The 25,860-nt window shown below is 40.7% G+C and overlaps 1 protein-coding gene across 11 annotated transcripts in view; it reads left to right on the forward strand.

The window, feature by feature from the left end:
* The window catches only part of EVA1A (eva-1 homolog A, regulator of programmed cell death), an 84,733-nt gene that overhangs the window by 42,887 nt on the left and 15,986 nt on the right, over window positions 1–25,860 (forward strand). For 3 of the 11 annotated variants that reach the window (XM_057558723.1, XM_057558726.1, XM_057558725.1), the window contains 2 exons: window positions 4,826–4,948; window positions 21,671–21,842. In XM_057558723.1, the coding sequence (XP_057414706.1) occupies window positions 21,797–21,842 (46 nt within the window). In that variant the 5' untranslated portion in view covers window positions 4,826–4,948; window positions 21,671–21,796. Of the gene's footprint in view, window positions 1–3,024; window positions 3,058–4,825; window positions 4,949–18,734; window positions 18,769–20,341; window positions 20,461–21,261; window positions 21,413–21,670; window positions 21,843–25,860 lie in introns of those variants that run through there. The other 8 variants (XM_057558724.1, XM_057558728.1, XM_057558719.1 and 5 more) reach the window with 6 other exon arrangements.

Genomic DNA, 25,860 nt, shown 5'->3' on the forward strand with positions numbered 1-25,860 from the left:
GATCTCATTTACTTAGTTTTTAATTTTGGTTATTTTTTCAATCCTAAAATTTTCATTTTTTTCTTTATATCTTCCATTTCTTTGCTAAGGCTTTCTATTTCTTTGCTGAGGCATTCCATTTTTTAAAATTCATTTCAAGCATATTCATTATTGCTGTTAGAAGTGTTTTTTTATCATGACTGCTTTAGAATCCTTGTCAGATAGTTCTAACATCTCTGTCATCTTGGTGTTGGCATCTATTGACTGGCTTCTTATTACTGTTGGGTGAGAATGAGAGTTCCAGATCCCATGTGGTCTCCACTGACATGATGTTGGTGATGGTGGGGCTTCTAACCACTGAGGTTGGTGAAAGTCCTGACTCTTCACTAGGCCTCCTATTACACTACTCCAGCAGGGAGGGAGAGGAGCTGGGTGGGGGTGAAGTCCAGGCGTCCTGTGTGTTCTCCACTGATATTGCCAGGAAGGGTGGCTCATTACCAGCTGTCTGGGATGAAAGTTCCCTTCCCTACTTGGTCTTCTCTAATGCCACTCTGATGGGGACGTTGGGGTATCTTCTTTTAGTCTCTTGAGGATGGAAGTCTAGGCTCCCCACTCAGCCTTTGCTGTTATGGGTGTAAGCTGGGGCCACAGTTCTTCCTATGGTGTTTGGCTGGGGTAGAGTAGTTATTGTCTAAGAGTTTTCTGTCTCACTAGACCGTCCCTTAACTGGTCTTTTGACTAGAGAACATGCATTTGGTGTTTTTTTCTTTGTTTTCTTTTGTTTTGGTCTACAACTGTTAGGTTTGGTTTCTGGGTTACTGACTTCTTCAGCAGCTTCATCCCCATTTTATTTCAGCCATCTTGATTTCAGGTACTTTCATCCTTTACCTGGACTATTGAGTTAACCCCTAGTGATTCTTTCAGACTGTAATCTATAATCTCTGACTTCTCCAACATAGTCTCCACTTCTGCCAGTGTTTTCTTCCTAGGGAGCAGAACTGACCATGTCACCCTTCTGTTAATTACATTGTTCATAAAATAAAATTCCATCTCCTTTATAAGGCACTGCAGATCCTCCAAGGTCCAATTCCAACTTTGCCTTTCCATCTTTAATTTCTAGTAAATCCTTCTGCCTACTCTTTTGCTCTAGACATGCCATATACCTTACCTCACATTATTCCTTTTGTCTCTAGCACATTTCTTTACTCTGGGAAGTATGGTTTAGAAGTTAAAAGCACTAGAGATAGGCTGCCTGAGTTTAAATTCCATCTCCAATATTTTCTAGCTGAGTGATCTTGTATAGCACTACCTCTCTGTGCCTCAATTTTCCCATCTGAAAAATGAGAATAATAATAACACAGGATTGTTATAAATTAATATTCTTAAATTAAATATTCTTAAATATTCTACATAAAACATTGCCTGGTTACAGAGGAAGGTCTCCATAAGTATGAGTTATTAGTATAATTTGTATTAAATTAATACTCAGTAGTTCAATTTAAATCTTACCTCTCTATGAAGTTTTTATGAGTTCTGCCCACTGCTCTCCTATTATTGGAATTAATTACTCTTTCCCATCTGCACCCACACCACTTAACTTACATTGCTTTTATACTTCATTCTGTTTGCTTAGCTAGGTTGCAGATCTCTCTCACTAACCATGTTTGTTCATTTTTAGATTCATTCAGTCAATGGAAGCATTCACTATGAGTCAAACATTAGATCACAGAGGTGTCTAAAACATTGACTCATATCCATGACAGAATTTATTTTAAAGAACTTATGTGCTCAGGCACTGTGCTAGGCAGCATAAATGGAGAAGGATGGGACATGAGATCCCTAAGGATTGAATGGTGGTAAAAAAATATGGAGAGAGGAAGTATAAGTTTAGCAGGGAGGCTGAATAAAGGGAAGGTAATTTAAGGGTGAGAGCAGGACTTCCCTGGTGGTGCAGTGGTTAAGAATCCACCTGCCACTGCAGGTGACACGGGTTTGATCCCTGGTCTAGGAAGATCCCACAACTAAGCCTGTGTGCCACAACTACTGAGCCTGTGCTCTAGAGCCCATGAGCCACAACTACTGAGCTCGCATGCTGCAACTACTGAAGCCTGCGTGCCTAGAGCCCATGCTCCACAACAAGAAAAGCCACTGCAATGAGAAGCCTGTGCACTGCAACGAAGAGTAGCCCCCACTCGCCACAACCAGAGAAAGCTTGCGCACAGCAACGAAGACACAACACAGCAAAAAAAAAAATTTTTTTTTTAAAAGGGTGAGGGCAATTAAGCAAGTTTATTGTGGATAAGACCAGCAAATTGAAAGAGAGAGATTTTGACAGTGATTAGGAAAGAATGAGAAAATGTTTGAAAGAGAAAGACATGTGTGTGTATACATACATGTATGTGCACATATATGCATGTTTTTGCATAAACACATCTCGTGTGTATATATGTAAATATATGACATATATACATACCTCACACACACACGGAGGTGGGGGAGAGAAGGGAAGGAGAAAGAGAGAAACTGCAAGTTTGAGAGAGAGAATTATATACATATATAATCTCTCTTTCTCTCCTTCTCTCTCTGTCTTTCTGTGTGAATAGTATATAGTAAAGTATATCTTTCTATCTGCCTACCTCTGTATAGATAGAGATGGAGATCAGTCAAACAAGAAAGGTAAAAGAAAGATGAATCACTGATGACAAGAAATCTTATAGGAAGAAGGAGGAAAAGATTTGATCAAAAGCACAGGTAAAAACTCCCTTAGAGAAATGTAGGAGGAAAGTCAGGATCAGATGGAAGAGAAGGGAGTTACAGTTCATGTAAGTTGGCTGCTGTTTCCTCTGGGAAGATGGGAAGCACAAGAAGGGTGAGGATGGAGAAGGGGGCTAAAAGAAAGGGGTAGTGGTTTGGTACATTTTCTCTTGGAAATGAGAAAGGACAATGCAAGGGACTTAGAAGTTTTCCTAGCAACATAAGGGCCTCACTGAGGGTGTAAACCAAACATTTACAATGGTGCTAATACGAATGATTTTTTTTTTTCAGAAACACTTAGCCTTTGGACAAGAAAGTTGGCAGGTGAGGGTTCGAGCGGTCTTGGGGCTAGGCCTGGGGATGGTGGGAGGGCGGCAGAAAGGTCCTGGTAAGAGCCAAGTGTAGTGTAGTTATAGTAGCCAGGCTGTGTAGAGAAAAGTGAATGGAGGATGAGACTTAACTGGGTGAGCTGGAGAGTATAAGAAGCTTGAGGAACCATAGAGGTTGGAGAGCACATTTACTTTGATTCTAGGGGTGAGAGTAGTAGGAAGACAGAAAGATCTGGTTGAAGAGTGGGATTTCTGAGTGTGAGTCATTCATCCAACAGTCACTGAACATCGGCTTTCTCCATTTACTGTGGGAAGCTCTAGGAACAAAGAGAAGAATGGAGACCAGGTGGTCCCTGCCCTTAAGGAGCTCACACCCCAGACTTCAGAGGTGGTGCCTTTCTAAGTGAAAACAAAGTCCAGGATATGTCCTTGGAAGTGGTTTACTGCAGTGGGCTGGAGGGGAGGGTTGGTGGAGCAAAGGAAGCTACACAGCTGGTAGGCTAGCATGTTGGATGTGTCATCCATAGGTGTTTATCAGTCCTGTAGAGAAAGCCAGGGTTTCTCTCTGCTCAGTCATTTCTCCAGGGCCATGTGTATCCTCTTACCATCCTGTGAGGTGGGAGCTATTTTTCTTTTCTTTTTTTGGCCATGCTGCGTGGCTTGTGGGATCTTAGTTCCCTGACCAGGGATCGAACCCGTGCCCCCACAGTGGAAGCACAAAGTCCTAACCACTGGGGGAAAGGAAGTCCCCAGGGAAGTCCCTGGGAGTTATTTTTTCCATTCAAGCTTTTGCATCTCAGACTCCATGTGACCACACTGAGGTCAGTCCTTGCATGGTTTTCTTTAGTGTAGAGTGGAGAGAGAGTGGGACTCAAAGAACTGATTCCGTGCTTTGTTGCATGAGTCTCTAAAGAACTACTGATCTTGTGCTTTTTTGCCCTTACCAGTAAAATGGAGATAGGAGGATGCCACAAATCCTTTGTGAGGCAGAGGCAGCTGGGATAAGTAAAGATGTAAATAAATAAGCAAAAGTCGGGTGCTGCAGGAGCTGTCAGGAAGCAGTGATGACGAATGAGTGTGTATGCATGGAGCAAGGGAACTGCTTAGGGCTCTGGGACCTCTGTGACTGATTTCATTTTTTTCTACATAATTCTAAATGAAACTGGCAACCTAAAGGAGCTGTGTGTAATCTAGGTCTTTCAGAGACCCCTGGTGGCTTCTCTAGCTAGGTTGAACAGAGGCCTTGAGATTTCTTGATGGAAGATACAGGCTGTGGGAATCCACTTGGCAGCATGTCCAGGTTTTTTGTGCCCACAGAGCTGCATGAGACTTCATTTCATGGCCCATCTGGGCATTACTATCTGGAAACTAAAATTCCTCGCTTCCTGTTCCACAGAGGCTGGCTTGCAAACTTCACTGATGAGGAGCCACACAGGAACCACTGTAGCTATTTTGTGGGTTTTGGCTGACAGGAGGGAAGAGGAAGCATACATCTTTTGATTTTTTACCCTTAGCTTCCTTTTTTGCTCTGACCTTGGGAGGTTGGTTTCTCTGGCTGTCTGGTTCAAATTCCAGATTAAACTCTGGCAGTGGACTTTATCTTTTCAGGGAATGCTATTTCATATCTTCAGGGGTCCAGACAAAGACCACCAAGGTTTCTCTGCTAAGCAGTTCATAACAACACCAGGTCTAAGGCATGATGTGATCTCTCAGCCATGTGATGGCTCTCTGATATTTTTTAGGCCATTTTTCTTTTCTTTCAGAGCTTGAGAAGCCAACTGAGGCCAACCAAGTTTCAGAGCTTCTACTGTCTGATACTAGCATCTCCAAGGATGAACCATTCTAACCAGATACTCCTCTACTCTTAACAGTACACCTCTTCCCAGGTAGCTAAGGGGATAATAAGATTTTTTTGTTTTGTTTTTCATTTATGTTTTTTTGGATGTGCTGCGTGGTACGTGGGATCTTAGTTCCCCGACCATTGATTGAACCGGTGCCCCTTGCATTGGAAGCGCAGAGTATTAACCAATGGACTACCAGGGAAGTCCTGAAAATAAGACTTTTTTACGACCCTTTGCACACCGTGTGATGAGATAGTCATCTGCATGATGGCTTATATACCAGGGATGCGCACTGCTGCTACTGAAATATAAGATGAAATGTACTATCACCAGGCATACTTCATTTTGTATATCCAGTGGTTACACTCAGTATAGGTGGGTAGACTCAAGGTTCCAGAGAACATGAATTTGCAGCACTGGGAAATAAGTTATCTCTAATATGGAAACCAGTGAAAATGGCATACAATGCATGCAATTAGTCATTCAGTTTAAGAGATGGTGCTTATAAGCCAGCTTGTCATCTTCATCAGGAGGCCAGCATGTGTACAGGAAGACAAAATTCTGAGAGGTAGGTGATGGAAAGAAGCTGTCTCTTCAATTGTGCCACAGGTTTTCAGTAATTAGGTGAAGGAGCTTTGGGTCATAGATGAAAGAAAGCTGTCAAAGAGTAAGAAATATAAGAATTAGTAGGTGCTGTCCAAAGAAAGTGTGCTGCAATGCTGGTTTACTGGCCCTAGAGTGTTCTCTAGACATAATTTTCCCCTAGAATGGTGTGGGATTAATCTAATGGATAATCACAGGGAGAAAACCCTGGTTTTGAAAATATATGGCTGCTTAGTTGTAATTCTGCCCTAGCCAAGGTAATCCCCAGGTTCAACTTGTCTAGAAGAGAATCTGATCTAGATCTTATGCCAGGTGGCTCTCCAGTTATGAATTAATAAACTGGTATTGGTTGATGTTGTATTTTCTTTTTTCTTTCTTTTTTTAAAAATAAATTTATTTATTTTATTTTTGCATTGGGTCTTCATTGCTGCACTTGGGGTTTATCTAGTTGCAGCAAGAGGGGACTACTCTTCATTGCAGTGCATGGGCTTCTCATTGCAGTGTCTTCTCTTGTTGCAGTGGCTTCTCTGTTGCGGTGGCTTCTCTGTTGCAGAGCACGGGCTCTCGGCACGCAGACTTCAGTAGTTGTGGCGCATGGGCTTAGTTGCTCTGTGGCATGTGGGATCTTCCTGGACCAGGGCTTGAACCCGTGTGCCCTGCATTGGCAGGCAGATTCTTAACCACTGCGCCACCAGGGAAGTCCCCTGATGTTGTATTTTCTTGAGGGCTTGGTTGATGTGATTTGTTCTCCCCAAGTCTATTTACTTCTGGTCATGGAACATTGAATTTGTGGCCCAGAGCTTGGACTTGTGGTGTCCTGAGCAAGGCCGCTAGGAGCTGCCAAGCAGACCTCTCTCTGACACCTTTCTCGCTGTAATGATGATGTGCATGAGGTTCACAAACACTGAGAGTTTCTTAAGTTGATCAATGAGGTAATGATGTTTGTTCTAGAACAGGGTTTCTCAACCTTGATGCATTAACATTTGGGGCCAGATAGTTCTTTGTTGTGGGGGTGCTGTTCTATACATTGTAGGATTTTAGCAGTATCCTTGCCTCCTACTAGATGCCAATATCAACCTCCACTGCAGTTGTGACAACCAACTGTACCCTGGGGAGCACACTGCCCAAGGTTGAGGATCACTATTTTAGGAACTAACCAGTGATAAGGAATTTCCTTGAGGACTAGAGCACAAAATTTCACTTGTAGGTGGATGAGTTCTTCATGCTCCTTACCTTTATATTGGTTAAGTGTATTAGGGTTCTCCAGAGAAACAGAAACAGAAACAAATATATATATATACTTTTACATAAATATATAACAATAGATTATTATTATTATGAAGAATCGGCTCACATAATCATAGAGGTTGAGAAGTCCCATGATTTGCCATACACAACCTTGCAACATGGAGACACAGGAAAGCCAGTGGTGTAGTTCAGTCCAAGTCCAAAAGCCTGAGAACCAGGGGAACGAATTGTGTAAATCTCAGTCTGAGGCCAGAGAAGACAAGATGAGATGTGATGCTCCAATTCAGCAGTGAGGCAGGAAAAAAGAGGCAAGTTCCTCCTTCCTCTGCCTTTTGTTCTATTCAGGTTCTCAATGGATTGGATAATGCCCATTCATACTGGGGAGGGCAATCTACTTTAGTTAGTCCACCTATTGCTAATCTTATCTGGAAACACCTTCATAGACACACCCAGACATAATGTTTAATCTGGACATCCCATGGCCAGTCAAGTTGACTCAAAATTAACCATCACAGTAGGAGATGCAGAAATGTTTTAATTACAGGGCAAATCACCAGTGGAAAGTGTCTAGAACTACCTGGAGTTGTTTCATCACTATTAAGGGAGGGCTCAGGGAGAGGGTTTGGTAATAGAGTTTGGCTCTGGGAGTCATCACTTATCTTACTTCTGCAGACCTTATCTCATTGGCAGCTGCCCTGAACAGAATCTCATATGCTGAGTCCTGCCCTCTGTCTCAGTGTCCTCATGAAGGACTTGCCTTCTTACCCTAGATCAGATTTATAAACGATGCATTAAGTGAAACTCCTCCTAAGCCTATGCTGTTATAATATCTGAGTGCTCAGGCTGAAGGGGATCACAGAGATCAGGCAGAGCATTTTGCAAACTCTATTGGGCATCTTACAAAATGAGAGTTTGATTCCAAAGGTCTGGGTGCCCAAGATTATGCAGATCTAACAAGCTCCTAAGTGATGTCAATCCTGCTGGTCCTTGTACCACAATTTGAGTAGTAAGAATCTAGGCCAGAGGGCTGCAGACTATGTATGGTCCATGGACCAATCTGGGTCCACCACCTACTTTTGAAAATAAGGTTTTATTGTAACACAGCCACACTCATTCGTTTATGGTTGTTTGTGGTGGTTTTGACACCATGATGACAAAAGTTGAGTCATTGAGGCCGAGAGTATATAGCCCTCAGAGCCCTTTTATAGTAAAGTTATAAAGGTGTACTGACCCCGGCTCTACGTTGACTTGTGCTACATGGACCATAGGGGGTTTTCCTGGTCACTCTATAGGATGGCGCACCAGCAGTTGTCTTTCCTGACCCTCAGCCTGCCTTCTTTGTCCTCCTTTCTTTTACCTCTGGCTCCTGCAACCCTCTCCATTAGTGCCTGGGGCATGGACAGACTTGCAGGAAGAATTTCTGTGCCATGGTTAAGCTTCTGTCTTGCATGTGGTCCTCTCATAGTCCTGAGGAAGTACCCTGCTTGGCACCTCACTCAGAACCAGTCAGCCCTGGTGTCCTTTTAGTCTTCAAAGTGGTTCACTCTAAGACCTGTTCAGAAATACTCTCTGGAACTTACTCATGCATACAAAGCTCATGCCTAATTGCTCTTTCTGTTTTTCAGCCAGCCAGAATTTACTGAGAACCTCCTTTCATCAGGCACCATGCTAGGTACCAGGGTAACAAGAACTTGTAAGAAGTCTCTTCAGTAAACCAATAATTCCAATTGCAATATCATAGGTGCAATATTAGAAAAATATTCTAATACTTTGATAGACAAGAAAAGAGTCTGGAGGATTTGGAGCTTTACTGCATTAGACCTTTCTTTTTAAATAAAACATGAATTTTTATTAATTTTTACACAAACCCATTTTTGCCTCCATTGACATGGTATGTTTTTCCTCTTAATCTATAAATGTGATAGATTACAATTATTTACATTCAATGTTTTTATAAGTGAGATAATAACATGTTTTACTTAAAATTAAGCATATCCATAATTTGATATAAATTAGAATTTTATTGACTTCAATTTTTTAAATCAAAGTGTAGTTGATATACAATATTCTATAAACTACAAGTGTAAAATACAGTGATTCACAGTTTGTTTGTTTTTTTAATGGAGGGCCAAGAGGTGTTAGTCTTTTCTTTTTTTTCTTTCTTTCTTTTTTTTTTTTTTTTGACTTGATTTCTCTAGGCACACGGGCTTCAGTAGTTGGGGCTTGCGGGCTCTAGAGCGTAGGCTCAGTAGTTGTGGCTCATGGGCTTAGTTGCTCCATGGCATGTGGGATCTTTCTGGACCAGGGATTGAACCTGAGTCCTCTGAATTGGCAGGTGGATTCTTAACCACACTGCCACCAGGGAAGTCCCCACAGTTTTTAAAGGTTATACTCCATTTTTAATTATTATAAAATATCGGCTATATTCCCTGTGTTGTACAATATGTCCTTGTAGCTTATTTTATACATAACAGTTTGTACTTCTGAATCCCCTACTCTATATTGCCCCTCCCCCCTTCCTCTCCCCACTGATGCACTAGTTTGTTCTCTATATCTGCGAGTCCTCTTCTTTTTTGTTATATTCACTAGTTTGCTGTATTTCTTATATTCCACATATAAGTGATATCATATAGTATTTTGACTTTAATTTTAATATCTTCATAATTCTGCTACCATTCCCATTAACTGAAAATCAATATTTGATTGCTGGATTCTCTAAAGAATCTTTAAAATTTAACCTTTAAAATTCATTGTTGGGGGGAGGAGAGAAGATGGCGGAAGAGTAAGACGCGGAGATCACCTTCCTTCCCACAGATACAGTAGAAATACATCTACACGTGGAACTGCTCCTACAGAACACCCACTGAACGCTGGCAGAAAACGTCAGACCTCCCAAAAGGCAAGAAACTCCCCCCATACTTGGGTAGGGCAAAAGAAAAAAAAGAAATAACAGAGACAAAATAGGGACAGGACCTGCACCAGTGGGAGGGAGCCGTGAAGGAGGAAAGATTTCCATGCACTAGGAAGCCCCTTCATGGGCAGAGACTGTGGGTGGCAGAGGGGGGAAGCTTCGGAGCCATGGAGGAGAGCACAGCCACAGGGGTGCGGAGGGCAAAGCGGAGAGATTCCTGCACAGAGGCTCGGCGCTGAGCAGCACTCACCAGCCTGGGCGGGCGGGGCTGGGAGCTGAGGCTTGGGCTTCGATCGGATCCCAGAGAGAGGACTGGGGTTGGCGGCGTGAACACAGCCTGAAGGGGTTAGTGCACCACAGCTAGCCGGGAGGGAGTCCGGGAAAAAGTCTGCAGCTGCCGAAGAGGCAAGAGACTTTTTCTTGCCTCTTTGTTTCCTGGTGCGCGAGGAGAGGGGATTCAGAGTGCCGCCTAAATGAACTCCAGAGACGGGCGTGAGCCGCGGCTATCAGCGCGGACCCCACAGCAACAGGGGCGCAGAGGAAAAAACGGAGAGATTCCCACACAGAGGCTCAGCGCCGAGCAGCACTCAGCAGCCCGAGAGGCTTGTCTGCTCACCCGCCGGGGCGGGCGGGGCTGGGAGCTGAGGCTCAGCTTTGGTCGGATCGCAGGGAGAGGACTGGGGTTGGCGGCGTGAACACAGCCTGAAGGGGTTAACGCACCACAGCTGGCTGGGAGGGAGACCGGGAAAAAGTCTGCAGCTGCCGAAGAGGCAAGAGACTTTTTCTTGCCTCTTTGTTTCATGGCACGCAAGGAGAGGGGATTCAGAGCGCCACCTAAATGAACTCCAGAGACTGGCGTGAGCCGTGGTGATAAGCGCGGGCCCCAGAGACGGGCATGAGACGCTGGGGCTGCTGCTGCCGCCTCCAAAAAGCCTGTGTGCGAGCACAGGTCACTCTCCACACCGCCCCTCCCGGTAGCCTGTGCAGCCCGCCACTGCCAGGGTCCCGTGATCTGGGGACAACTTCCCCGGGAGAATGCACGGCGCGCCTCAGGCTGCTGCAATGTCACGCCGGCCTCTGCCACTGCAGGCTTGCCCCGCCTCCTCTGTACCCCTCCCTCCCCGCGGCCTGGGTGAGCCAGAGCCCCCGAAGCAGCTGCTCCTTTAACCCCATCCTGTCTGGGCGGGGAACAAAGGCCCTCAGGCGACCTACACGCAGAGGCGGGTCCAAATCCAAAGCTGAACCCCAGGAGCTGTGCGAACAGAGAAGAGAAGGGGAAATCTCTCCCAGCAGCCTCAGAAGCAGCGGATTAAAACTCCACAAACAACTTGATGTGCCTGCATCTGTTGAATACCTGAATAGACAACGAACCATCCCAAATTCAAGAGGTGGACTTTGGGAGCAGGAGATATTAATTTTTCCCCTTTTCCTTTTTTTGTGAGTGTATATGTATATGCTTCTGGGTGAGATTTTGTCTGTATAGCTTTGCTTTATAATAGCTTTATTTTATTTCACTATATTGTAGCCTCTTTCTTTCTTTCTTTCTTTCTATTTTTTCTACCTTTTACTCTGAGTCGTGTGGACAAAAGGCTCTTGGTGCTCCAGCCAGGCATCAGGGCCATGCCTCTGAGGTGGGAGAGCCAACTTCAGGACACTGGTCCACAAGAGACCTCCCAGCTCCACGTAATACCAAACGGCAAAAATCTCTCAGAGATCTCCATCTCAGCATCAAGACCCAGCTTTACTCCACAACCAGCAAGCTACAGTGCTGGACACCCTATGCCAAACAACTAGCAAGACAGTAACACAGTCCAATCCATTAGCAGAGAGGCTGCCTAAAATCATAATAAGGCCACAGACACCCCAAAATACACCACCAGACGTGGACGTGCTCACCAGAAAGACAAGATCCAGCCTCATCCACCAGAACTCAGGCACTAGTTCCCTCCACCAGGAAGCCTACACAACCCACTGAACCAACCTTAGCCACTGGGGACAGATACCAAAAACAACGGGACCTAGGAACCTGCAGCCTGTGAAAAGGAGACCCCAAACACAGTAAGATAAGCAAAATGAGACGACAGAAAAACACACAGCAGATGAAGGAGTGGGGTCAAAACACACCAGACCTAACAAATGAAGAGGAAATAGGTAGTCTATTCTATTTCATTTTTCTGAAAAAGAATTCAGAATAATGATAGTAAGGATGATCCAAAATCTTGGAAGTAGAATAGACAAAATGCAAGAAACATTTAACAAGGACGTAGAAGAACTAAAGAGGAACCAAGCAACGATAAGAAACACAATAAATGAAATTAAAAATACTCTAGATGGGATCAATAGCAGAATAACTGAGGCAGAAGAAAGGATAAGTGACCTGGAAGATAAAATGGTGGAAATAACTACTGCAGAGCAGGATAAAGAAAAAAGAATGAAAAGAACTGAGGACAGTCTCAGAGACCGCTGGGACAACATTAAACGCACCAACATTCGAATTATAGGGGCCCCAGAAGAAGAAGAGAAAAAGAAAGGGACTTTTGAAGAGATTATAGTTGAAAACTTCCCTAATATGGGAAAGGAAATAGTTAGTCAAGTCCTGGAAGCACAGAGAGTCCCATATAGGATATATCCAAGGAGAAACACGCCAAGACACATATTAATCAAACTGTCAAAAATTAAATATAAAGTAAACATATTCAAAGCAGCAAGGGAAAAACAACAAATAACACACAAGGGAATCCCCATAAGGTTAACAGCTGATCTTTCAGCAGAAACTCTGCAAGCCAGAATGGAGTGGCAGGATATATTTAAAGTGATGAAGGAGAAAAACCTACAACAAAGATTACTCTACCCAGCAAGAATCTCATTCAGATGTGATGGAGAAATTAAAACCTTTACAGACAAGGAAAACCTGAGAGAGTTCAGCACCACCAAACCAGCTTTACAACAAATGCTAAAGGAACTTCTCTAGGCAAGAAACACAAGAGAAGGAAAACACCTACAATAACGAACCCAAAACAGTTAAGAAAATGGGAATAGGAACATATATATCGATAATTACCTTGAATGTAAATGGATTAAATGCTCCCACCAAAAGACACAGGCTGGCTGAATGGATACAAAAACAAGACCCATATATATGCTGTCTACAAGAGACCCACTTCAGACCTAGAGACACATACAGACTGAAAGTGACGGGATGGAAAAAGATATTCCATGCAAATGGAAATCAAAAGAAAGCTGGAGTAGCAATTCTCATATCAGACAAAATAGACTTTCAAATAAAGAATATTACAAGAGACAAAGAAGGACACTATATAATGATCAAGGGATCGATCCAAGAGGAAGGTATAACAATTGTAAATATTTATGCACCCAACATAGAAGCACCTCAATACATAAGGCAAATACTAACAGCCATAAAAGGGGAAATCGACAACAACACAATCATAGTAGGGGACTTTAACACCCAACTTTCACCAATGGACAGATCATCCAAAATGAAAATAAATAAGGAAACACAAGCTTTAAATGATACATTAAACAATATGGACTTAATTGATATTTATAGGACATTCCGCCCAAAAACAACAGAATACACATTTTTCTCAAGTGCTCATGGAACATTCTCCAGGATAGATCATATCTTGGGTCACAAATCAAGCCTTGGTAAATTTAAGAAAATTGAAATCGTATCAAGTCCCTTTTCCGACCACAACGCTATGAGACTAGATATCAATTACAGGAAAAGATCTGTAAAAAATACAAACACATGGAGGCTACACAATACACTATTTAATAACGAAGTGATCACTGAAGAAATCAAAGGGGAAATCAAAAAATACCTAGAAACAAATGACAATGGAGACACGACGACCCAAAACCTAGGGGACACAGCAAAAGCGGTGCTAAGAGGGAAGTGTATAGCAATACAAGCCTACCTCAAGAAACAGGAAACATCTTGAATAAACAAGCTAACCTTGAACTTAAGCAATTAGAGAAAGAAGAAGAACAAAACCCCAAAGCCAGCAGAAGGAAAGAAATCATAAAGATCAGGTCAGAAATAAATGAAAAAGAAATGAAGGAAACAATAGCAAAAATCAATGAAACTAAAAGCTGGTTCTTTGAGAAGATAAACAAAATTGACAAACCATTAGCCAGACTCATCAAGAGAAAAAGGGAGAAGACTCAAATCAATAGAATTAGAAATGAAAAAGGAGAAGTAACCACTGACACTGCAGAAATACGAAAGATCATGAGAGATTACTACAAGCAACTCTATGCCAATAAAATGGACAACCTGGAAGAAATGGACAGATTTTTAGAAATGCACAAACTGCCGAGACTGAACCAGGAAGAAATAGAAAATATGAACAGACCAATCACAAGCACTGAAATTGAAACTGTGATTAAAAACCTTCCAACAAACGAAAGCCCAGGACCAGATGGCTTCACAGGTGAATTCTATCAAACATTTAGAGAAGAGCTAACACCTATCCTTCTCAAACTCTTCCAAAATATAGCAGAGGGAGGAACACTCCCAAACTCATTATACGAGGCCACCATCACCCTGATACCAAAACCAGACAAAGAAGTCACAAAGAAAGAAAACTACAGGCCAATATCACTGATGAACATAGATGCAAAAATCCTCAACAAAATACTAGCAAACAGAATCCAACAGCACATTAAAAGGATCATACACCATGATCAAGTGGGGTTTACTCCAGGAATGCAAGGATTCTTCAATATACGCAAATCAATCAACGTGATACACCATATTAACAAATTGAAGGAGAAAAACCATATGATCATCTCAATAGATGCAGAGAAAGCTTTCGACAAAATTCAACACCCATTTATGATAAAAGCCCTGCAGAAAGTAGGCATAGAGGGAACTTTCCTCAACATAATAAAGGCCATATATGACAAACCCACAGCCAACATTGTCCTCAATGGTGAAAAACTGAAACCGTTTCCACTAAGATCAGGAACAAGACAAGGTTGCCCACTCTCACCACTATTATTCAACATAGTTTTGGAAGTGTTAGCCACAGCAATCAGAGAAGAAAAAGAAATAAAAGGAATCCAAATCGGAAAAGAAAAAGTAAAGCTGTCACTGTTTGCAGATGACATGATACTATACATAGAGAATCCTAAAGATGCTACCAGAAAACTCCTAGAGCTAATCAATGAATTTGATAAAGTAGCAGGATACAAAATTAATGCACAGAAATCTCTTGCATTTCTATACACTAATGATGAAAAATCTGAAAGTGAAATTAAGAAAACACTCCCGTTTACCATTGTAACAAAAAGAATAAAATATCTAGGAATAAACCTACCTAAGGAGACAAAAGACCTGTATGCAGAAAATTATAAGACACTGATGAAAGAAATTAAAGATGATACAAATAGATGGAGAGATATACCATGTTCCTGGATTGGAAGAATCAACATTGTGAATTGACTCTACTACCCAAAGCAATCTACAGATTCAATGCAATCCCTATCAAACTATCACTGGCATTTTTCACAGAACTAGAACAAAAAATTTCACAATTTGTATGGAAACACAAAAGACCCCGAATAGCCAAAGCAATCTTGAGAATGAAAAATGGAGCTGGGGGAATCAGGCTCCCTGACTTCAGACTATATTACAAAGCTTCAGTAATCAAGACAGTTTGGTACTGGCAGAAAAACAGAAATATACATCAGTGGAACAGGATAGAAAGCCCAGAGATAAACCCACACACATATGGTCACCTTATCTTTGATAAAGGAGGCAAGCATATACAGTGGAGAAAAGACAGCCTCTTCAATAAGTGGTGCTGGGAAAATTGGACAGGAACATGTAAAAGTATGAAATTAGAACACTCCCTGACACCATGCACAAAAATAAACTCAAAATGGATTAAAGACCTAAGTGTAAGGCCAGACACTATCAAACTCTTAGAGGAAAACATAGGCAGAACACTTTATGACATACATCACAGCAAGATTGTTTTTGACCCAGCTCCCAGAGAAATGGAAATAAGAACACAAATAAACAAATGGGACCCAATGAAACTTAACAGCTTTTGCACAGCAAAGGAAACCATAAACAAGACCAAAAGACAACCCTCAGAATGGGAGAAAATATTTGCAAATGAAGCAACTGACAAAGGATTAATCTCCAAGATTTACAAGGAGCTCATGCAGCTCAATAACAAAAAAACGAACAACCCAATCCAAAAATGGGCAGAAGATCTAAATAGATATTTCTCCAAAGAAGATATACAGATGGCCTACAGACACATGAAAGAATGCTCAACGTCATTAATCATTAGAGAAATGCAAATCAAAACTACAATGAGATATCATCTCACACCGGTCAGAATGGCCATCATCAAAAAATCTAGAAACAGTAAATGCTGGAGAGGGTGTGGAGGAAAGGGAACACTCTTGCACTGTTGGTGGGAATGTAAATTGATACAGCCACTATGGAGAACAGTATGGAGGTTCCTTAAAAAACTACAAATAGAACTACCATACGACCCAGCAATCCCACTACTGGGCATATACCCTGAGAAAACCATAGGTCAAAAAGAGTCATGTACCAAAATGTTCATTGCAGCTCTATTTACAATAGCCAGGACATGGAAGCAACCTAAGTGTCCATCGACAGATGAATGGATAAAGAAGATGTGGCACATATATACAATGGAATATTACTCAGCCATCAAAAGAAATGAAATGGAGGTATTTGTAATGAGGTGGATGGAGTTAGAGTCTGTCATACAGAGTGAAGTAAGTCAGAAAGAGAAAAACAAATACAGTATGCTAACACATATATATGGAATCTAAGGGAAAAAAAAAAAAAGGCCATGAAGAACCTAGTGGCAAGACAGGAATAAAGACACAGACCTACTGGAGAATGGACTTGGGGATGTGGGGAGGGGGTGGGGTGGGATGTGACGGGGTAGGAGAGGGTCATGGACATGTATACACTGCCAAATGTGGAATGGATGGCTGGTGGGAGGCGGCCGCATGGCACGGGGAGATCAGCTCGGTGCTTTGTGACCACCTGGAGGGGTGGGATGGGGAGGGTGGGAGGGAGGGAGATGCAAGAGGGAAGAGAAATGGGAACATATTGTATATGTATAACTGATTCACTTTGTTATAAAGCAGATGCTAACACACTATTGTAAGGCAATTATACTTCAATAAAGATGTTTGAGAAAAAAAAAAAAAAAGAGTCATGTACCAAAATGTTCATTGCAGCTCTATTTACAATAGCCAGGACATGGAAGCAACCTAAATGTCCATCAACAGATGAATGGATAAAGAAGATGTGGCACATATATACAATGGAATATTACTCAGCCATCAAAAGAAATGAAATGGAGGTATTTGTAATGAGGTGGATGGAGTTAGAGTCTGTCATACAGAGTGAAGTAAGTCAGAAAGAGAAAAACAAAGACAGTATGCTAACACATATATACGGAATCTAAGGGGAAAAAAAAAAAGGCCATGAAGAACCTAGTGGCAAGACGGGAATAAAGACACAGACCTACTAGAGAATGGACTTGAGGATATGGGGAGGGGGTGGGGTGAGATGTGACAGGGTGAGAGAGTGTCATGGACATATATACACTACCAAATGTAAAATAGATAACTAGTGGGAAGCAGCCGCATAGCACAGGGAGATCAGCTCGGTGCTTTGTGACCACCTAGAGGGGTGGGATGGGGAGGGTGGGAGGGAGGGAGATGCTAGAGGGAAGAGAAATGGGAACATATTGTATATGTATAACTGATTCACTTTGTTATAAAGCAGAAGCTAACACACTAAAAAAAAAAAAAAAAAAGAGTCATGTACCAAAATGTTCATTGCAGCTCTATTTACAATAGACAGGACATGGAAGCAACCTAAATGTCCATCATTGGATGAATGGATAAAGAAGATGTGACACATATATACAATGGAATATTACTCAGCCATAAAAAGAAATGAAATGGAGGTATTTGTAATGAGGTGGATGGAGTTAGAGTCTGTCGTACAGAGTGAAGTAAGTCAGAAAGAGAAAAACAAATACAGTATGCTAACACATATATACGGAATCTAAGGGGAAAAAAAAAAACGGTCATGAAGAACCTAGTGGCAAGATGGGAATAAAGGCACAGACCTACTAGAGAATGGACTTGACGATATGGGGAGTGGGTGGGGTGAGATGTGACAGGGTGAGAGATTGTCATGGACATATATACACTACCAAATGTAAAATAGATAGCTAGTGGGAAGCAGCCGCATAGCACAGGGAGATCAGCTCGGTGCTTTGTGACCACCTAGAGGGGTGGGATGGGGAGGGTGGGAGGGAGGGAGATGCAAGAGGGAAGAGATATGGGAACATATTGTATATGTATAACTGATTCACTTTGTTATTAAGCAGAAGCTAACACACCATTGTAAGGCAATTATATTTCAATAAAGATGTTTAAAAAAAATTCATTGTTGTATCTCATTAACATCTTATATTTATTATTATTATTATTAATTTAAAATATTGTAAAATATGTATAACATAAAATTTGCTATTTTAACCATTTTTAAGTGTACAGCTCAGTGGCATCAAGTACATATACTTTGTTTTGCAACCATTATCATTATCCATATCCAGAACACTTTTCATCTTGCAAAACTGAAACTTTGTACTCTGTACCCATTAAACAATAATTTCCTATTTCTCCCTTCTCCCAACCTCTGACAACCACCATTCTGCCTTCTGTCTATGAATTTGACTACTCTAGGTGCTTCATATATGTGGAATCATACCATATTTGTTCTTTTGTGACTGGCTTACTTCACTTAGCATAATGTCCTCAAGGTTCATCCATGTTGTGCATGTGTCAGAACTTCATTCTTTTTTAAGACTGTGAGTAATATTCCATTGTATGCATATACCACATTTTGTTTATCCATTTGTCTGTGAATAGACACTTTGGTTGATTTATCTTTAGGCTGTCATAATAATGCTTCATAATAATTTGTGTACAAATATCTGTTCAAGTCCCTGCTTTCAATTCTTTTAGGTGTAGATCCAGAGGGGAATTGCTGAATCATATGGTAATTCTATTTTTAATTTTTTGAGAAACTGCCACACTGTTTTCCATAGTGCTTTCACAATTTTACCTTCCCATCAACAGTACAAGGGTTCCTCTCCAATCCTTTCCAACACTTACTATTTTCTGGTTTTTTTTTTTTTTTTTTTTTTTGATAGTAACCATCCTAATGGATGTGGGATGGTATCTCATTGTGTTTTTTATTTGTGTTTCCCTAATGATTAGTGACGTTGAGCATCTTTTCATGTGCTTATTGGCCATTCATGAATCTTCCTTGAAGAAAGGTCTATTCAAATCCTTTGTCCATTTTTTAATCAGGTTGTTTGTTTTTTGCTGTTGTTGTGTTGTAGGAGTTCTCTATAATCTAGATATTAATCCCTCATCAGATATATGATTTGCAAATATTTTCTCCCATTCCATGGGTTGCTTTTCACTCTGTTGATTGTATCCTTTGATGCACAGAAGTTTTAAGTTTTGATGTAGTCCAACTCATCTATTTTTATTTTGTTGCCTGTGCTTTTGGTGTCAAGTCCAAGAAATCATTTCCAAATCCAGTGTCATGAAGCTCTTCCTCCATGTTTTCTTCTAAGAGCTTTATAGTTTTAGCTCTTCCACTTAGGTCTTTTATCCATTTTTAGTTATTTTTTTTTTTAATATGGTGTAAGGTAAGGGTTGAACTTCATTCTCTTGCATGTGGATATCCAGTTTTCTCAACAAGACTATTCTTTCCAAATTGAATGGTCTCTTGTTGAAAATAATTTAACCATATATGTAAGGTTTTATTTCTGGGCTCTCTATTTTATTCCATTTATCCATATGCCTGTCTTTATGCAAGTACTGCACTGTTTTGATTACTGTAGCTTTGTAATACGTTTTGAAATGAGGAAGTGTGAGACTTCCAGCTTTGTTTTTTTTATTAGGATTGTTTTAGTAATTTGGATTGCTTGATATTCCATATGAATTTTAGTATGGATTTTTCTATTTCTGAAAAAAGGAAGTCTTTAGGATTTTGAGACTACAGTAGAACTTTTGAATTCTCTCTTACAGGAAACATTAGCCAAGGAGGAGGGACATTTAGGCAAAAGGAAGGGCGTAACTAAAAGCATGAAAAGATAAAAGAGCTTAGTGTATTTGGGGAACTGAAAGTAATCTGGTATTGTTGAAGCATTAGGCATACTTGTATCTCTGTGTATATGTGTAAGAGTGTAGACTTGGGTAGGAGATGAATTAAGAGCTAAAATAGAGGTCAGATATTGTGAAAGTGGATGTGTTTTGTGTTAAGAAGATTAATGGGGATTAAACTTCTTAACATTAATGAAGGGTTGGACTATGGAGTGAAGTGATCAGATTTGTATTTTATAAAGATAACCCTGTTGGTAAGAGTGGGTGCTAGATTGAATAGGAAGAGGTATTTGCAGAAGCATCAGATAGGAGACTGTTGGAAAACTCACAGAAATAAAATGATAAGACTTGCACTATAGTAGGATTAGTGGGGATAGAAAGGAAGGAATGGACCTGAAGCAGCTTTGTCCTACTATATACTCAGAAATATTCCAGTGGCTTCACTCTCTTCCTAGGTCCTGAAGTCCTCAGACCTGCAGAGCAGTTTCTGAACTCAGGGGGGTGGTTCCAAGTCTTCACCTGTATCATCAGTTGTCACCTTTTAGGAACTCAAATGACTGCTGAAGACTCAGAGGTACAGGGGTCCCTCAGCAATAGCTAGCCCTTTCTCAGAGCCCCCAGGCTCCCACTCCTCATCTGCCACTCTCTGGGCCTCTGGCTGCTCCAAGGACCTTGTGTTCATTTCTGTCCTACCTATGGGTTGGTCTGTCTTTTCTTGCTTTGGTCTTCCCTGAGCTCACTGGAATTCACCAAAGTGAGAGTTGTCTTATCTGTTGTGACCCATTCCATCCACCTATGGAATTGCAGCTCTCCAGGCCCTCTAAATGTGATCCATGTTACCAATGTCTGTGACCCACCTAAGAACTTGTTTCTTCTGCAAGGACTGGAACCTTCTGCTTCCCTAGCTTTCCCTAACGTGACATCCTTCCATACCCTGTGACTCAGTTCCCTGTCTTCAGATAAAGTGGCAGTGAATAGGAGTCATTAAGATCTCTGCCACTTGAAATCCTCAGCTCTCTGTCAGGGCTTCCCTGAATGTACTGGGTAATGATGATGCTGGTTCTGAGCAGCAGCAGCAGCTGGGGAAAGAATGAGCTCCCCCAGCCAGAGGCTGAGCCACTGAATACTGAGATCCCAAGTTCCTGTTCTGAACCCTGGTGATCAGTTCCTTTGATAGGCCATTTGTGGAAGTGCATGTGTGTTTGGTTGGCCCATCACAGTCACAGGTGGAGTCATGGAGCTAGGGGCAGGTAGCAGGCTCGAGCTCCCAAGTTCTTGGGGGCATTTTAGAACCACTTTGGGAGTTCTGAAATAGTCAGCTCTGACCCATTGCCAAGAATGCACATTTGGTGATACGTGGGATGAAGCAAACTGATCAAAGTACACAAGTGCCATCAGTACAGGGGAAAGCAGAGCCAGGTGAAAAGCAGGCTGTGGCTTGGGGTTAAAATGCAGTGATTAAAGTGATGATGGACTGCACCTCATAGGCAAACCAGGAAGAATGCAATAAAAAGGATCAAGGAAAGGTGAGGGAGAAGTGTTAAAATGGGAAATTGGGAGGAGATGGGGAAGAGAAAGGAGAAAGGCCAGGAAAAACCGATTTAAGGAGTTGCTGCTTCTTTGAAAGCCAAGAAGCTGTTAGAGCAGAGTACAAGATCTCAGATCTTTGCAGCCCCCTGGCTGGGAAGGTTGGACTGGTTTTTGTTCTTGAGCCCAGGCTACCTGGCACACAGCCTCAGGAAATCAGAATGTGTTCTCATCACTCACTTTGTGTTCCCAAACAGAAGAGAAGAGAGGGAGGGTGGCCACCTTGATCCAGCTGAAGCATCTCCAGGAGGCCTTTTCTGGATGTCACATCGAGGCTGCCCTTCTGCTACAACACGGAGCTGGTGATCCCCGAGTTCGTGGACATGGCTTTGCTCAGCAATATCCTAGAGGCCTATTCCTTTGTCTCAGGTAGTTGTTCAGTCTCAGCTGGGCCAGGTCTGAGGCCTGGGGCTGGGTAGAGCCATCTCCTGGGTGGCCATCTCTGGTCTTATGCTCAGGAGAGAAATGCCCCTCCTAACAGAGGGGCTCTGTGGTACTGAGTTTTGAGATGAAAAGTTTTCTGGTTTGAAACTTAAGCTTTCTCTAATTTGGCAAATGGGGGTTTCTAAGAGCTTTATCTTGCTGAAAAATGTTTGGTTTCCTTTTGGGCTCGAGTGAATGAAGTAGCCTGGGGCTACTGTTGGCTTCTGTCATTAAGTATTTAACTCTGATATGTAAGGCCAGAATGGAGTGTCCTCAGCCTGATTATTTCTATGCAGTGGTTCTCAGCTCCACCCAGGGTGTGTGTGTGTGTGTGTGTGTGTGTGTGTGTGTGTGTGTGTGTGTTTATGTGTGGTCTGTGTTTGGGGGGTTGTGTGAGAAGTTTGATAACCTTCTGGGAGACATGGAGACAGAAAGTATGTGAGTCTGGGAGAGTCTGATATTTGCTCCCTCCTTGGTTCAAAGTTGTTTTCTTTTAGAAAGATGGCTGACTTTCTCCTCAAGATCATTTCTTGAGAACAGGTGCTGTTCATATAAAAGGAGTCGTTTAAAAATACATGAAAATATACCTCAATAAAGCTGAAATTAAAAAAAAAATACATGAAAATGCTGAATAGTTTAAATGACCAAATTGATTTTCTGCTGCTTGAGTGAGCTTTTAAGGTTTTGGTAGTTTGCTTTTCTTTATTTTATTTGGCCTTATGTCTCTGTTTGTTGTATAAAAGGAAAGGACTGAGGTTCTGATTAGATTTCCCCTGGGGGACTGGTTTTACTTTCTAGTTCTCTGGTCAGGGTTGATATGTGGTGACCTCAGAGTTCAGGTACAAAACCTGACATTTCTATTTACAATGGCAAATCTGAGCTAAGGTTGAGGATAAAGGAAGTTCATGGCTTTTTGTTGAAAGAGCATCTTGGATGACGTGCAACCTGATTTTAGAAAGGAGGACTTCTCAGGAGCCTGGCTGGCTCCTTTGTGGTTGGCAAGATGCAGCATGTAGTCTTCACATGCCTCAAGTCCAGGGTTCTCCCTTTTCAGATCAGCGAAGGCTCAGGTCATCAGTCAGCTCCTCACCTCCCAAAGGAAGTTCAGTGCCTGGGGCCTCCTTGCCTGGGCACCCACACATCAGAGGAATCTCAGTTCTGCTTTTTCTTCTAGGCTATTCTGGAGAGAAAGGACACTGGAGCTGGAAAAGAGATGTTTAAAACTCTGCTATCATGTTTTCATTAGCAATTAAATTGATGATCTCCTCAACTCTATAGTGAAGACACCCCAAAATGAAGTGGGGTGTGGCAGGGAGGGTCTGGAGTTTCCAGGCCTCATATGACACTTGCAAATAAGCTGTTGTAAGAAAATATCTTGGGTGAGAACAAACAGGCTTCTGGACTTTGGAACTCTACTCAGCACAAGAAGTACCTGGCGGCTTTTCATTTTGGCCAGGATGACCCTGAGTTGTGATCATTGAATGCCCTGGTGTTTACCATGTGTCTTATGATCTTGTTAAGGTGAAATGGTACATGGCCCTGTTTTTCTCTCCCCTTCAACCTTTTTCCTTCCCACTCCATATTCTGGAATTAAATATTGCTTAGGATGCAGGAAGATAATGCTTCTTTTAAGTGAATACGGGCTGAGATAAAAAGAGAAGGAAAGGAAATGGAAAGTGGAGTGGCTAAAATAAAATGCATTAGATCAAGTAAACAGACTTGGTGGCTAAAAATTCATTCTGCGTGTGATTCAGAATACTGCCTGACTATAAAGGAAATGAATTAAAAAATTTAAAATATGAAGGTGAATATAACAGCCCCTAACCGCTCCTATTTTCTCCCAGCTTATCAGTTGCCTCATCCACGTGGTCCATCATTTCAGGAACACACTTGCTAATACACATAACTCCCTTATTCCTATGTCTAGTTTCTGATTAAACCAACAGGCAAAAATCCCAACTCTTAAGTAAACCCTTCTTTCTCCCCTTTTTCCCTCTGCACTCAAGTAACCAAACACTGTTACAACTTTGCAGATTGAAACCATTAAGAAATTCATGGAATTTGGCCTTAGCTGAGGCTTTGTAATACTGCGTCATTCTTTCTATTTGCTTTTGGATACATCTTGTTCCCATTCTTCACAATACCCATTTCAAACCTTGACCAAGGTATAATTTAAAATGTCTGTTTATCAAAATGTACCCGTAGTTGGCAAATGCAAACTAAGAAAAAAAGGTAGCATTAATGAAGAAGGATTAAAGTTAATATATAAAGAGCTCTTACAAATCAACAAAGGATAAGTGTCCCAAAAGAAAAGTGGACAAAGGATAAGAATCAGCAGTTTGCCGAAGAAAAAATACAGATTACTGGTAAAACATAAGCAGCTCAATGTCTAGCAATTAAACAAATGCAAAATGAAACCAACAGTGTGGTTAACATTTTAATTTTATAAAATTCTCAAATATTTGAGTGATTATGTTTATAATTTCAGTTTTGGAGAAAGTGTAGGGAGATGAGTACTTGCACATATTGCTGATGGGATTATAAATTGCTACAGCCTCTCTAGAAAATGATTTGGGAACAAATGTCAAAAGCCTTAAAACCACATATAGCATTTAGCCAGCAATTCCACAACCAGGAATTTATCCTAATGAAATAATTAGGGATACGGGTCAAAATTTTACTGTGAAGACAGTTTATCTCAGAACTGTTTATAATAGTAAAACAAAAAATGTAGGTGAATATTAATTTAAGCAGAAAGATATTTATGATGTGCTGTTAAGTAAACAAAGCCTGTTACCACACAGCATACACAGTATAATCCCATTATGTGTGTATATTCATATGTATATATAAAACCACATTTTACTACAAACTATATCTGGATGCTGGGATTGTATGAGTATGTGTCTGTGTATTTTTAATTCTCTTTTGCTTAGATGTATTTATGTGTTCTATATGTCATTGATATTAGTTTTGTAATAAGTAATGTTATTTTATTGAACTTTAAAAATTTGAAATATATATATGTGTGTGTATATAAATAAATAAATGAATGAATATATATATACACATATATATATGTATATATATATATATATATATATATATATATATATATATATATATATATATATAATTACCACTGCCTTACTCTTTTCTGACTTCTCTAGCTGAGTATCTAAATGACCTGAACGTTACCACTTAGATGTGCCATAAGTGTTTCAAATTGAACCCTGGCCTGGAATGGAATATTGTCCCCTTTAAATATGTTTCCTTTTAAAAAAATTGAACTATAGTTAATTTACAATGTTGTGTTAGTTTCAAGTATACATCAAAGTGATTCATATATATATATATATATATATATATATATATATATAATATGTATAATATATGTAATATATGAAAAATATATATTTAAATATATATATTATTTTACATGTAAAAGAATGTATATATTTTATATATATAAAAAGAATATATATATATGTATTCTTTTTCAGATTCTTTTCCATTATAGGTTATCACAAGATATTGAGTATAGTTCCCTGTGCTATACAGTAGGACCTTGTTGTTTACCTATTTTATATATAGTAGTGTGTATATGTTCATCCCAAACTCCTCATTTATCCCTCCCCACCTTTCCTCTTTGGTAATAAGTTTGTTTTCTATGTCTGTGAGTCTATTCCTGTTTTGTAAATAAGTTCATTTGTATCCTTTTTTTAGATTCCACATATAAGTGATATCATATGATATTTGTCTTTCTCTTTCTGATTTGCTTCACTAGTATGATGATTTCTAGGTCCATCCATGTTGCTGCAAATAGCATCATTTCATTCATTCTTTATGTGAAGTAATATCCCATTGTGTATATATATATACATATATATGTGTATATATATATATATATATGTATATATATACCACATCTTTATCCATTCATCTGTCAGTGGACATTTAGGTT

Source organism: Balaenoptera acutorostrata, chromosome 12 (assembly GCF_949987535.1).
Source record: "Balaenoptera acutorostrata chromosome 12, mBalAcu1.1, whole genome shotgun sequence".
In the NCBI taxonomy this organism is placed as follows: domain Eukaryota; kingdom Metazoa; phylum Chordata; class Mammalia; order Artiodactyla; family Balaenopteridae; genus Balaenoptera; species Balaenoptera acutorostrata.